The sequence below is a fragment of the Salvia hispanica genome, chromosome 6, assembly GCF_023119035.1.
Source record: "Salvia hispanica cultivar TCC Black 2014 chromosome 6, UniMelb_Shisp_WGS_1.0, whole genome shotgun sequence".
NCBI classification, from domain to species: domain Eukaryota; kingdom Viridiplantae; phylum Streptophyta; class Magnoliopsida; order Lamiales; family Lamiaceae; genus Salvia; species Salvia hispanica.
Window position 1 is genome coordinate 20,637,893 of NC_062970.1, and position 15,627 is coordinate 20,653,519.

Sequence of the window (15,627 nt, forward strand, 5' to 3'; positions counted from 1 at the left end):
AAACGGATATTAAATAGAAAACGGAATTGTATAACCAAAGTTGCTACTAACACATCCCTAGAATCCTATGAGTTTAGTTACACATAATTGAATAAACTAAAAACATAGATTGAAGGGAAAACAATTTGAACATAAAACTAAAGCAAATAAAACCCGTAGGTTGAATCCTTGTCGTTCTTGATGTTCTTGAAATCCTTCTCCAACTCCTTGCACAATTGAAGTACTCTAGCTTTTGATCTCTATGAATATTGCAAGTAGTAACTCTCTTTCTCTATGAATGTGTTCTCCTTTTTTTTTGATGAAGCTTGAGGTCCTATTTATAGGGGAAAATTATTCCTCATCATAGAAGGAAAAGATCTTCAAAATTTGGTAAGTCTTGGAGCAAATCTAGGGCTGGTCGGATTTGCCGCCTTTCTCCGGCGGGCCGCCGCACCTTGGCCGGCGGTCGCCGCGTTGGAGTCCAGAGACTCTGACCCTTCGGTGGCGGACCGCCACATGTCCTCCGGCGGTCGCCGGGCGAGACTCTTCTCCTAGCGTAAATTTCCGAGGCGGACCGCCACATGGCTCTGACCGCCGGGCGCCGGCGGTCGCCGTACAACTTCGCGGCGGTCGCTGGTCGCCGTCTGACTCCAGATTTCCAGACTATGCGTTTTTACTCCCCTTTTCGGCTCAAATATGCACATTTCTCACAAAACACGTCAAAATACCAAAATGTATAAAATATGCAAATAATGGACATGTACAGTGATTTTGATAGTAAAAACGGACCAAATAATGGCCTTAAAATAGTGCAAAATCCGAGCGTATCAGTACTGTTATGCAAATCGGATCTGTGATTAAAAAGACTCATTTTCGACAAGTGGGTAAGTGTTCACTGTGGAGGGTGGCATTGTATTGTGGAAGTTAATTAAACGGACGTGTATTGCTCATTCCATCACGAAATCTGAGTTTATTGCATAGGATAAAGCTGAAGAAGAAGCTGGGTGGCTCAAAAATTTTCTAGAATGTATTCCATGTTCGCCAGTGCCCACAGTATTGATACAATGTGATAGCAAAGCAGCTATAGGTAAAGCACATAGTGACTTTTACAATAAGTGTCGACACATTCGTCGGTGACATAATACCATAAGGCAATTGATCTCATGTAGTGTTATCGCAGTTGACTGTGTAAAGTTAGTGGATAACTTAGAGGATTCGTTAACGAAAAGTTTAAACCTTATCAAATGCATAAATTGCTAAAAGGAATGAGATTGAAAACAACATCTTAGAATATGAGTTTAATGGTAACCCAACCATACAATTGAAGATCTCATGGGCTTGGTCCAATGTGAAAATGAAGCTATATGAATATAGTTGCAACACTTGGAAGATTTCTAGCTTCGCTCATTCTTCAGAAAGCATAGAGTGTTGTAACAAGCATGTGGTAAGTGGTTAAGTCTGTTGACTTTTAATGATTCTTGAAATCACAATGAGATATAGTATGACATGATACTCATGAAAGAATCACCTACGTAAGTGATAAGTGGGGCCAAAAGGAATGAGATTGAAAACAACATCTTAGAATATGAGTTTAATGGTAACCCAACCATACAATTGAAGATCTCACGGGCTTGGTCCAATGTGAAAACGAAGCTATATGAATATAGTTGCAACACTTGGAAGATTTCTAGCTTCGCTCATTCTTCAGAAAGCATAGAGTGTTGTAACATGCATGTGGTAAGAGGTTAAGTCTGTTGACTTTTAATGATTCTTGAAATCTCAAAGAGATATAGTATGACATGATACTCATGAAAGAATCACCTATGTAAGTGATAAGTGGGGCTGCTTCATGTGTGTGAGTCACTTATTAATTCCAAAGAAGTGTTCCATGGCCAAAATGGACACAAACATGAGAACTGATGGAGCTGAGTCAATATAGTGCTGATGCTATTGACTAGGCATACACCAAGGAAGAATAGTTCAAGGCATTGCATCCACTAGGCTGCCGGTATGTCTGATAGTCTTGACTATGGAAGGATTAAAATCACACGTTACCTCCCCAAATGCGGTATCATTTATCGACAACTGAGCAAAGAGTTTGCATGCATGCATACACGTCGAGTGTTGGTTTGATCTTGCAGTGCTCTAATCAATGTGGGGGATCGTTGAAAATGTGAGAAATATGTAAAAAGGCTTTTAGCTTTTCATTCCCAATACTCATGGTCTTTCACCTAAGGTAACCTCCAAAAGGATAATGAGGTGTCTTGATTGCAAGATCTTTTATTTAGATTCCCCTATTTATTAATAGGTGGATTTGAGATATGAGAATAACACAACAAATCAAAGCATTCTCTCTTTTCTCTAGCTCTCAAGTATTCCAGTTCGCATTTTGGAGCATTGCATTGCTTGGTTCTCGCCTCCAATTTAAGTTCGTCGGTGCCTACGATTTTGAGGTGCTTCTACTCGTAGGAGAAAAGTCGTTTCATCTTTGGGGTCGTTGCGTCAATCTGTGAGCACTAGCCAGGGCGTATCTCGTCTTGTGGAGAGAGGGATACCTCGACTCGACTTAAAGAAGACAATAGTTTGCATATTGTTCTTTCGTTGTATTTACTTTATTAGTATAATTTACCTTCTACTTTTTTGTTCTTTTGTAATAGCAAGAGTTTGTCTGTGTAAAGGCTACTATATTTCTAACAATCTGGTCATAAACTTTTCTACCAAGTGAAACCACTCCTACACTTAGCATTTTTTATAGATGCGGATTGGGCAGCCTGCCCTGATACAAGAAAGTCTATGACATGCCCTTGGCTCATCTTTGATTCCTTGGAAAGCTAAGAAACATAACACTATCTCAAGATTATTTGCTGAAGCAGAATACAGAGCCATGGCACAAGCTACTTGTGAGGTGGTTTGGTTAACTGCTTAAAATACTGATGACTTTGGAATCAAGATGAAGAGAGCAATCCCATTCTGTTGTGAGAATCAAGCAGCGGTACATATTAGTCCTAATTCAGTTTTCCATGAACGAACGAAACACATTGAAATTTATTGTCATACAGTTCGGGAAAAGTTTCTATAATGGATAGTAAAGCCAATGAACATAAAAAATGATTTACAGTTGGCTGATATTTTATCAAGCCTCTGAGTGTTGTCGCGTTTGAGAAAATATTGGCCAAGATGAACTATAGGAGTACTTTGTATAGTCCATCTTGAGGAGGGCTGTTGAACTAGTTGGGAGCTAATCAAACCAAGCTCAATATAGTCGTTGAGCTGACGAGCTTGAATGAGCTGGATATAGCCGCTGGAATTAGTTGCAAGTTTGTTATTCCCTCCGTTCGCGACTGGGAGTCTCGTTTTTCTATTTTAGTCCGTCCGCGAATAGGAGTCCCGGTTCATTTTTACCATAAATGGTAATAGAGTCCCACGTTTCACTAACTCATTCTACTCACATTTTATTTAAAACTAATATATATACAAGTTGGACTCATATTCCACTAACTTTTTTCACTTACTTTTCTTAACATTTCTTAAAACCTGTACCATCATGAAATGAGACTCTTACTGGCAGAAGGAGGGAGGATGATCTACATTTTCAGTTCAATAAAAATATCTTTCTTCTCTATTTTGGTATGATTTTGGTTTGTTTGTGTTCATTCATGCATGGAGTTCTTTGATTCACTAGTTTCAACAATATCTAAACATAGTGTCACATTTAAAACACTAACAAGAATAGAAGATAATGCCTACCGAAAATAAAATAAAAGATAACTTATCTTATGGAATAAACAATTTGTGTTTGGTATCCAGAATTCAACTCATGGAATTGGAATTGGAAGCTTCAATTCCAAATTTGTTGTTTGGTATCAAAATAATTTGTAGATTTGGAAATGAATTGTAATTCCAAAATTTTAAATTGCATGATTTCAATTCCAAAATTTTAAATGAAGAATTCCAAATCCACGTCTCAATTCCACGGGTCAAACTAAAAAATCGCAGATCCTAACCGGGTCAAAAGCAAAAAACGGGTCAAACAAATATCTCAGTTCCTCTCTCTCCCTTTCCTCCCCCTCTCTCTCTCTGCGACGGAACCCTCCCCTCTCTGGAGAGCTTCCTTCATCTACCTCTCTCTCCCTCTCTCTCTCTGCGACGGGAACCCTCTCCTCTCTGGAGAGCTTCCTTCATCTACCTCTCTCCCTCTCCTCCCCCTCTCTCTCTCTCTCTGCAACGGGAACCCTCTCCTCTCTGGAGAGCTTCCTTCATCTACCTCTCTCCCTCTCCTCCCCCTCTCTCTCTCTCTGCGACGGGAACCCTCCCCTCTCTGCAGAGCTTCCTTCATCTAACAACAATCGATCAGGTATTATTGGTCATCAGAAATTTATTTTTCTTACTTTGTTTGTGCTTGATTTTATTTCAATTTTGCCAATTTTTTCAAATCTCCATTTTTTCAAATCTATAAAATTTTTTGGTCATATTGATTGTAGTTACACGCCATCTCCGCTGTGTTCTTCCTCTTGTTATTTATTGGGCAAATTCAAAGAATAGTTATGAAATTTAGTTAAATTAATTATGAGGAATTGAGGATTGAATTTGTATGGGAAGATTTTGAAATTAGCACTCGGCGTGGATATTTAGCTATGTTTGTTGCCCAACTTGTGATTCTGACTCATTTCAATTAAGTATATGGGCCATCGCACTGTTTACTGATCTAGATATCCTAGCCTCACAAAGCATGCAACAATCAACAACCAAAAACTTTAGATGTTACTGCATCAGTTTATAGATTGCTAATGAAAATGGTCTCTTTGCAAAGTTAATTGGTTGGCTGATAATGTATTAATATGCAGGGATCCTGACAGTAGCCACCAAACTGTTTACTGATCTAGATATCCTAGCCTCACAAAGCATGCAATAATCAGAAGCCAAAAACTTTTTTCACATAGCAAGTTCTATATGATATACTTAACAACAGTTTTACATTTCATTTTTTGGGTGCTTGAGTGGCAGAAGATAGAAAGAGATAATCTAAAGCCTTTTGTTAGTACTATGATCATTTAGTTGTCACCACAGTTTACACGTTTCCTAAATCTCTATCTTTCTGTTTTGCAAAAGCTTTCTTTTGGTTTTATAGAGGCGAAAGCGGCAGTTGCCAACAAAGCTAATAATAAGGTATGGTTCTTCATTATTCAAGTATTATTGTCATCCCTTTGCTATTACTCTAGTAGATTTTTTATACCACTCTGCCAAACTTTATTTCGAAATGATTAAAGAGTAGTAGCTACTGCTCTGTTACTGTCATCCCTTTGTTATTTATTTTCATCCTTTTGTTGCTTACTCTTTTTATTTGCAAAAAATGAGTTTAAGTTTACATTACTAGATTATATCTAAAGTGAATATGATTGGTGTGGTGGTCTTCATTTGGTTGCATATATCATTTGTGATTTATCTATATAGTTGGAATGAAGCTTCATTTAGTTGCAATGGTTGATGATGCTGGTTGAGCACAAAAGTAGAGGTGTAGAGGAAAAGATCTATTATTGGCCGAAGTTGATACTGAGATTCAAATAAGAGTTACTCACCAAGGTGATGATCATGATGAAGAGGATGAGAGTCGTGATTATCATAATGAGATGGAAGCGACTCAACACTCAGATCGGATTACAATTGTTCAAGTTACAAATGAGTGGACTAGGTTTAGGGATAGTCTAGTTGAAGCTATGTTTCTCCATTATCAAAATAGGCGAAACTAACTTTTATGATGTTATTATGAAACTATTGTAATCACTTGTTACGTATGGTTTACTTCTTGTTTGTTCCTAATTATTATCGACATTCATATCTATGTATTGTTTTCATTGTTTTATACAAGTCTATTTTTTTATTGTGATTATTTTTGTGGTGTAAAGATTCTTGTAGCTTTTTTGTGTTACGATTATTGTCGTTTGTCACAAGTTTTTCACAACCTTTCTTAGTCTCTCATTACATTGAACTTTAGATGTCATATTAAAACATTAGTACACTACTTTTTTACCTAGGTTCTTTTACCACTTGAGTAGGTCGAAGGGAATAGTATTTTACATGATGCAAATTGTAGTATTTTAATATCTATTTGAATAATATATGCATATGTGTTGATATGATGAGAACTTTAAGATAATTATACTCCTACATACGTATTAATCATTATTATCTTTTTTTGTATTATTATTATTATTATTATTATTATTATTATATTACGAATTATGATATAATCATAGTCAATAAAAATATTTTTGATCATTGGAATATAATAATTTTTTTATCTGTTTATTCAACTTACATGGAGTATATAACATATATCAAGTGAATATGATTATTGTCAAAGATAGTTATTTTTTAAAAAATGATAATTAATTCCAAATCAATGTCAATCATTTCAGATATTAAACAAAGTATTTGAAATTATAATACAATTCTAAATCAATTTTTTAAGTATACCAAACAAAGGATTTGGAATTGAATTACAATTCTATATCAATTCTTTAAGTATACCAAACAAAGGATTTGAAATTGAATTGATTCAATTCCATCCAATTCAATTCCAATTCCATTCCAATTTCGTATACCAAACGGAGCCTTAATGGAATTCATTTTAGGAATAGTTTATAAATGGTATACTCATATTCTTATCTAGGGGTGTCGAAACGGGTAGCGGGTAACGGGTATTTTCAAACCTGACCCCATACCCGGTGGGTATCGGGCACCCGCTACCCGCAAATGTCGGGGTCGGGTTCGGGATCGGGTATTCAAACTAGGAGATTATCGGGTATCGGGTAACCCGATACCCGAGCGGGTATACCCAATTACCCGAGCAATTGCTCGATTCAAACTTTAATTAAATCTAAAATTTGTCCTTTATTTATACAACACAAAATTAAACCACCATATATCTAATCTCGATGTGGGACAACCAAGCATGAGAAAGAGCCAGGGCAATTTGCTTAACTCTCTCCTTTCTTATTTCTATCGCTATACTCCTCTCTAATTACTTTCAAATTTTTAAAAATAAAATGAGTTTAAATATATAATGAACCCAAAGTGATAATTCAAATATGTTATAATTTTTATTCTCCTACATCTATATTGGATAATGTTTGATATGTATAGTTAATTGCTCGGCTGCTCCACACTAATTCTAAATATACATTCCATAGGATTTATATCACCATTTCAGATGTGCACTTTTGAATAAAAAAGCTGCAAAATGATAGAAGTATTAGTGAAATTATTTCTTTCAATTAATGAGTTAATATTTTTCATTAACTTGAGCAGAAAATGGTTAGTAGCAATGGCATAGGAACATTTCATACTATTAGTATTAGGTGAAGTTTTTAAGCAAGAACATTCCCACATCCATGATAAATAAAAGGAGGAAAACCAAAATTTATTATATCAAACAGTAATTTTTCATTACTTAGCGGGACATGAAGCGGGTGCGGGTACGGGTACCCGCATATGCGGGTTTGGATACCCGCAGCAGGAATTCGGGATACCCGCATTGCTTGCGGGTCGGGTATCGGGTACCATAACACTTTAATTTTCGGGTTCGGGTACCCGCAAAATCGGGTGCGGATACCCACGGGTACCCGTTTCGACACCCCTATTCTTATCTTTCGTGCCAAAATTAGAAATATTCTTCAGTTTTTTCTTGGGAACATTGCATTTTCTGGTGTATCAGATAAGGGAAATAATTGACTTAAAAATGAATGAATATTTTTCTAAATCAATTTTTTATTATATCATAATTTAATGTGTAAAATCGCTGAATTGATTCCAATAAAAATGAAGTTCTCGGTGTTCAATTTACAATCGTGACTTTTTCAATCCAAAACACGAAAATACTATATTATCTCGAACGACTAACCGCATAGCTACATAATGCCACCGCTCTTAATTTTCTCTCATTTATTAATTTCTTTTTCTAGTTCTTTCGTATAAAATGAGATTGTCAAATTATAAATTTCTTTTCTAGTCGTATAAAATGAAATTTCCTAGCTTAAACTGTTTTTTACATTTGTTTATATTTCTGTCTGCCGCAGGTATTGATCCATTTCTAGAATGATAAAATAACCGATTTCTGATGATTTCAGTCAAAGCAATGAAAAATTTGTAGTCAAATACTTCCTCCTTCTATTATAAATAAAACATTTATTTTTTATCACGAAATTTTATATAGTATTATTCAGTGAGTTAATAAAAAAATAAAAAATTTAAAAAAATAAAAATAATATTATTTTTATTTAAAAAAATATTATATTAATTATGGAATAATCTTAAAATGAAAAAGTTTTAAGTTTTAATGAAATTGAATGAAACAGTATGTTATAATGTCGTTTTTGGCGTGCATAGGAAATGAGCTATTCCCCCGTTTAACACGTTGCGCCGGCAGTGAACTGTGGGGTTGGTCATAATTCACGTCTCATTCGGTTTAATTCTCAAACCAGATATAATCATAATTCGTTAATAATGTTTTACTATTTTTCTTTCTATTACAAATTATCAATTTATTTAAAATTAGTATAGTCATTATTAAAATAACACTTTGAGACAGAAGTAATAAATATAGTTAGGTTAAAGTGCGAATAATATTGTAGTGCATTCATTACAAAGACCAATCAATTAGCATCGGATATTACTTACTAGATTTTAGAATAGAAATACGCGAGTGGTTCCTGAACCATACATTTTGCTCGCAAACTATCCTTGAGCTATAAAAATATCATGGGTAGTTTTTGGATTAAGTTGTTATTATATTTATGGTAATTTTCATTATACATCACTATTTTGCAATAAAAATGCCTCCAAAGGCATAAAGACATTTTTAAACTTTTATATCTAGATACTAGATACGATATTTTCTCTATGTCTTTAGGCATTCTTTTGTTGTAAAATTGTGATGAAATGCTAATGAGATCCTAAAAGTGTCAATATGTTAAAATCTACTCCCTCCGTCCCACTTAAGATGACACGTTTTCCTTTTTAGTTTGTCTCAACTAAAATGACACATTTCCTTTTTTGGAAACTTTGTCTCTCCAATTAATACACTCAACCACTTTTTCCCACCCCTATTAAAATATTCATCTTTCTTTCTCTCTCTATTTTAATACTTCCACCCACCTTTTCTCTCTCCAATTAAACACTTTCATCAATAACTCCTAAAATCCTGTGCCGGCTAAAAACTGTATTATCTTAGCCGGGACGGAGGGAGTAATAATTTTCATATCAATTTATTAACATAACATCATTCGAACTATACAATTAGGATCTCATTAGCATTCATATAAAATTACTTTTAATATGTTACTCCCTCCGTCCCACAAAAGATGTCACACTTGTGGTACGGCATGAGATTTTAGGAGGTTTTATTTTGTGTGTTAAATGAAGAGAGAAATTATTATTTTTATATTTATGTGAGAGAGAACTTCTTCCAAAAATGGAAATGTGACATCTTTTGTGGGACAAACTAAAAAGGAAAGTGTGACATCATTTGTGGGGCGGAGGGAGTATATTTTTGTGAAAATTATTTAAATCGACAAAGTTATACTCCATCCGTTTTTTAAAAATAACAACTCTTTTCATTTTGGTCCGTTCTTTAAAAATAGCAACTTTCAAACTTTCTATATTAGGAAATCCTTACACTCCTATATATCAATTTATTTACCACTTATACTACTAACATTAATTCCATTACGTTTTTCTCTCTCCCTCTTTTACTCTACCAAATTTTCTCCCCCTCACTCTTACTTTACTAATTTTTCTCTCCCTCTCTCTTACTTTACCAAATTGAACATTAAAACCCGTGTCGTTTCAAATATTTCTATTTTTAAAAAACGGAGGGAGTATATGAATTTAATGTTTAATAAGTAAATTTTTAATTTGAAATATAATTCACTACACATATTTTTACTACTCCCTCCGTCCCGGCTAAGATGACACATTTCTTGACCGGCACGGTATTTTAGGAGTTATTGGTTAATGTGTTTAATTGGAGAGAGAAAAAGTGAATGTAAGTATCAAAATAGAGAGAAGAAAAATGAATATTTACATAGAATGAGAAAAAACGGTTGTGTGTATTAATTGGAGAGAAAAACTTTCCAAAAATGAAAATGTATCATTTTTTTTGGAACAAACTAATAAAAAAATGTGTCATCTTAAGTGGGACGGGAAAGTACAATATATTCACACATTAGTGATACAAATTGAGATAAAAATTACTCCCTCCGTCCACCAATGAACTTTTAATTTTTTTATTTTCGTTCGTCCATCAATAAACTTTCCATTTATTTTTTTATTTCTATTGGTAACGAGAACTAGAGGGAGTAGTTTATAATTTTATAAATATCATTAATCTTATATTTGCAAATAAATGAATAAAAAGATAATGAAAATACGTGTACCGTAACCAAAGCGGCAATCAAAATTTCAGTTTATAAACGATTACTCATAACTTTTTTTGCATATTGATTTTGTTTTAGACGCCAATATATTTGAAAACCAGGACTAAATAATTAGTTATTGATTGAGAGCAAATGATAATGGAAACATACGAAGATGGCATATTTAGTTTCACATTGACAACGACAGCACTGGTAGAAATTTACCAACAAACTTTAAATTCAATTAAACACAACAAAAATTAAAGTCAATATATGGTTGGGCTTTTTGTACATATAGTAGCATTCACCTCGAGTTCCTCCACATTACCTTCTCAATAGAGGAAAAAATGGATAGAAAAGGCATCTATCTTGGTCTTGTCGTCCTCTTGATAGTCTTTCCGATTTCGTATGCACAAACAAGAGCTAAAATGGTGACTGTTTTGAGCATCGACGGAGGAGGCATCAGAGGCATTATTCCGGCCACAATACTAGCCCATCTCGAATCCAAACTCCAGGTTTCATATTTTTATTCGATTTCCATCTTTTTATTTTACTGACTGGTTAATATCTAAAGCCAAAGATTATATTATCTTTAAATAGAGACTATGTACACTAATGTTATCAAATAGGAGTTAGATGGTCCGAATGCAAGAATTGTTGATTACATGGACGTGATCGCCGGAACAAGCACCGGGGGGCTTATCGCAACCATGCTAACGGCCCCAGGACCCGACAACCGGCCTTTGTACGCTGCGACAAACATCACTAACTTCTACTTGGAGCAATGCCCCAAAATCTTCCCTGAAAAAAGGTGTTCCACATTAATAGTACTACTTGTTTTTGTTTTTGTTTTTTTTTGTTTTTTTTTTTTTTAATTTGTGTTTTAATTAGAAATTTTTGGTGGTTTTAGCCGGAGAGGCTTTGTCGGGAGGCTGACGAATCTATTCGGCGGCCCCAAATACGACGGCAAGTATCTGAAAGGGTTGGTCCAAGCATTGCTAGGGAACCTCACTATAAGCCACACATTGACGAATCTTGTGATTCCTACCTTCAACATCAAACGCCTCCAGCCAGTTATTTTCACCACAAATGATGTACGTAATTTATTAGTATATCCCTACTATCTTAAGTTTAATTAAGTTCATTCATTTATTTATATACATTAGTCCATGCACTGGACCCCTATATATAGTTACTATCGCACATAAGTTTACATACTAGAACTAGAGTGGGCGATAATTTCATTTATATAATAAATTCAATTATTTTATAATTTAATATAATATGTTATGCATCTTACAGGGTAAAGAAAATGTTTATAAAAATGCTCTATTATCCGATGTGTGCCTTGGCACCTCCGCGGCTCCAACTTATCTCCCACCTCACTATTTCGAAACTAAAGATGCCGGCGGGCAAACACACACCTTTGACCTCGTGGACGGAGGCGTGGCAGCAAACAATCCCGTGAGTACCTACATATTATTACCTTACATTACATGTTACTATCTTTGACCACGAAAAATAGTCTTATTTCGCAATTTTAGAATGTCAACAAAAAATAGTCTCATTTCTAAAAGTGGAAAGTTTCTCTCTTATACTTTTCTCACCTTTTCCTCCATTTTGTGCCATGCTTCACCAACTTTTTCTCATCCTCTCTCTTATTCATGGACGGATCTAATGTAGTTTCACACGGGTTAATTGCCCCACTCAAAAAAAAAAATCATATATGCTATTTTGATCATTAATTTCTAATTTTTTAAAAAATATTCTCACATATGCCCCTTCTTAAATCCCTAAAATGTCTTTATATATATTTTTTCCTTACTCATATAGAATTCCTGGCTCCGTCTCTACTCTTACTTTACCAATTTCTTATTAAAACTCGTATGGTTGGCAAATAAAACTATTTTTTATGGACGGAGTAATAAATAAGCATTTGAATCAAAATATATTGAGTTTCGAAAAATGTCGTCTCTGCAGACACTATTAGCCATAACACAAGTCTCTAAAGAAATATTGATGGGAAGATTCAAACTAGCAGACATGCAGCCCATGGACAGTACCAAAATGTTGGTGCTGTCCCTAGGCACGGGCCTCGGTCGAGTTCAAGAGAAGTACAATGCAAAGGATGCGGCCAGATGGGGCCTGCTCCGTTGGGTATACAACGATGGTGCCTCGCCATTGCTTACTATTTTTGGAGATGCTAGCTCAGATATGGTTGACATCCATGTCTCCACCGTTTTCCAATCAATAAGCAACGAACAAAACTACCTGCGAATTCAGGTACGCAAAATAACAAATGAATCTTCATCCATCGGCAACATGTTCTTTAACAAACTCGTCGTTGAGGTTTTGTTGCAAATTTATCATAAGAAAACCAAATATAAGAAAGCAGTAGTATATTTTAATTTTTTTTAGGATGGATCAGTAAATGAATAAACATAGTATTATATACATAGAACTGGGATCATTTTTATTTACTTTTATTCAATAATTTTATTGTATCTATGTACAACTCTAGTTAACCATTTTATTTTGCAATAGACTAATAATGATAGCCACAAGAGCAAAAACATACTCCCTCTGTTAAAATAATACCTCCACTTTTTTGTTGTCTCATATACATTTTGTAAGTCTCATTTTATTTTTATCACTATTATTTTTATAGATAAATTCAACATTTCACCAAGTAATTTTATTATAGTATTTTATCCTAAAATCAATAAAAAATTAAATTTTGATTTATATTCCACAATTTTTTTATTAACTTTCATTTATAGTTTTTGAAACTCTGAACCGAATCAAAATAAGATACTTAATTGTGGATATTTAGCATGTTAATCGGAATAATTATTTTAAAAAAGACATTATTCAAAATTTAGTGGTCCCACATTTCATTACTCATAGGATGGAAGATATTAAAACGAATTATGGAGTGAAATCGAGAAAAAAAAATGGTAGTTAAATTATTTACATTGCTTGAAGAATATAATCTAATTTTTACCAATTATGTGAAAGTTCTATGAAAAAGAGTGCACTCTAATAATTTGAACGTTTGACTTGAAAAGGAGGATGGCTTGGTGGGGGATGCGTCTTCACTGGATGTTGCAACCGAGAAGAATTTGCAAGCGCTTGTGCAAATCGGTGCGGATCTGCTGAGGAAGCCGATTTCGAGGGTGGATCTCGAGACGGGCAGGCCGGTCCCGGTTCAAGGAGAGGGTACTAATGGAGATGCATTGGGTCGATTTGCCAAGTTGCTATCCGATGAGAACAAGTTTCGCCATTCCAATTAGTTAAACAATAGTAATTTCCAATATAATAGACCTTTACTACTTTATTATATACTCCATTTTTTTTTTCTTTTTCGGCTAATAAAATACTACTAGGTTAATTGAATATGTATACTTAATTCTAGTTTCTGTTATGGTTCGCAATGGGTGATTCGTGATTTCATTTATTATTTGCACTTGTCAAAACGTGTGATGGCAATGAAATGGACTAGAACCAAAAATTGGGAAAGCTTATGAATATAAATTTGGCTGTCCCCACCATTATGCAGAAAGTCTGCCCATAATTCACATGCGTTTGGTCTAATCTTTCTAGAAATTGCGGTGCAACCGATCCAATTATCTAGATCATCCCATTAATTTAGAATAGTTTCCCCACTTAAAATCGTATATTTTTTTAAATAGAGAGAATATTATTTTTATTTTATATTTTCTTATACTTTCTTATTTTTTCATTTAAATTATAAAATAATATAATATAAAATTTCATTGTAAATAATAAATATTTTACCATCACGAGAGAATATATATATAATGAGATGTCATTGAATAATAACTAAAACATGGATGACAACAACTATAAGTCAATGATCCCTAGATTTCATAGTAATATAATAGATGGTAGTCCGGATATCGTCCACTGTTGCAGGTACCCACCCCAAGTCAGTCATCTCCCCAGCCACCTGCCCTTCACATAGTCGGTGACCCAAGGGTGGATAATCGATCGTTTGGGCTTTAATTCGCTATTGTGGGCTCTAGGACATGATTTTGTGATTTTATTTTTCTCATTTTTCACTCTATAAATATGTCCCATGTTCACCTTTATTTCTTATACCTTCCGATCTCATTTCACATTTTACTTCCCTCTCATTTCTTATTTTTCTCATTTTTCACTCTAGCAAAATTAATCCCGACGACGATGCGACTTCTGATGCCCTAAATCAGGCCATTGATCAGGTCCTGTTGATTACGGTATGCGTTAATACGAGCAGTGGCAGACACAGGATTCTGCCGTTGGGGGTCCAATATATTGATAACAATTGAATAATTAAATGATATGAAAACTCGAGATAGATAATGAAGCAATGAAGTGATGAAGTATATAACGTGAAATTTTTTATTTATAATAGTTGTAGAAAAATAAAAATACATCACAAGAATATGAAATTATCAATTTTGAGTAAATTTTGAAATAAGTTAATTTATGAATTACTATAAAACATAAAATATTTTTATTAATATTAGCAGTCAGAAAAATAAAAGACATCACAAAAAATTGTAAAAAGACAAATTTAAATAATAAAGCCAACTGAGCTTGACGGGGATCAAACTCATGCTGCGAGGTTGCTAGTCCTAGTGGCTAACCACTTGCGCAACTAAGTGAATATGTTACTAATATAAATATACAGTATAATATACTACCTCCGTTTTCTAAATATCGTCCCACTTTGACCCAGCATAGGTTTTAAGAAATGTAATAGAAAATGAGTTGAAAAAAGTTAGTGGATTGTGGGTCCTACTTTTATATATTAGTTGTATAATAAAATAGAATATGGTAGGGGTGTGCATTCGAGTCCACTACCAAAAATGGTAAAAAGTGAAATGGGACAAACTTTAGGGTAGGGGTGTGCATTCGGGTTTCGGTTCGATTTTTCGCCCAAACCGAACCGAACCCGAAAAACTGAATTAGGCTAAAATTGAAACCGAACCGAACCGAAAAAGCAAAAACCGAAAAACCAAAAACCGAACCAAACAGAAAAAAACCGTAATTTAAAAAAAACAGAAAAACCGAAAAAATAGTATATATTAATATATATATATATATATATATATATAATATTTTATTTTATATATACTAATAGAATATAAAATTAATAGAATATGGGATCATGATCAATTGAGATTAGTTAGGCTAATTGAGAAATGAGATGCAATATCAGCCACTCATT

The 15,627-nt window shown here is 34.1% G+C and overlaps 1 protein-coding gene and 1 long non-coding RNA gene across 2 annotated transcripts; both read left to right on the plus strand.

Annotated features, from left to right (window-relative positions):
* The first annotated feature begins 4,030 nt into the window (after positions 1-4,030).
* LOC125195963 lies at positions 4,031-5,839 on the plus strand. The gene is made up of 3 exons (XR_007171809.1): positions 4,031-4,333; positions 5,089-5,145; positions 5,431-5,839. It is a non-coding gene; the product is annotated as an uncharacterized LOC125195963 (long non-coding RNA).
* A 4,855-nt stretch (positions 5,840-10,694) lies between these two features.
* Positions 10,695-13,851, plus strand: LOC125195961 (patatin-like protein 3). The gene is made up of 6 exons (XM_048094271.1): positions 10,695-10,906; positions 11,021-11,202; positions 11,302-11,485; positions 11,694-11,855; positions 12,372-12,674; positions 13,460-13,851. Exons 1-6 carry the CDS (start codon positions 10,739-10,741, stop codon positions 13,682-13,684), a joined length of 1,224 nt encoding a protein of 407 aa, XP_047950228.1. The 5' UTR covers positions 10,695-10,738; the 3' UTR covers positions 13,685-13,851.
* Positions 13,852-15,627: the final 1,776 nt, after the last annotated feature.

What these genes read in the sequence shown, in the direction of transcription:
- LOC125195961 (XM_048094271.1), top strand. Translation starts at nt 10,739, where the DNA reads ATGGATAGAAAAGGCATCTATCTTGGTCTTGTCGTCCTCTTGATAGTC. An exon ending in AAAATCTTCCCTGAAAAAAG is followed by an intron (nt 11,203 to 11,301) that starts GTGTTCCACATT and finishes TGGTGGTTTTAG; the next exon opens with CCGGAGAGGCTTTGTCGGGA. An exon ending in TTATTTTCACCACAAATGAT is followed by an intron (nt 11,486 to 11,693) that starts GTACGTAATTTA and finishes TGCATCTTACAG; the next exon opens with GGTAAAGAAAATGTTTATAA.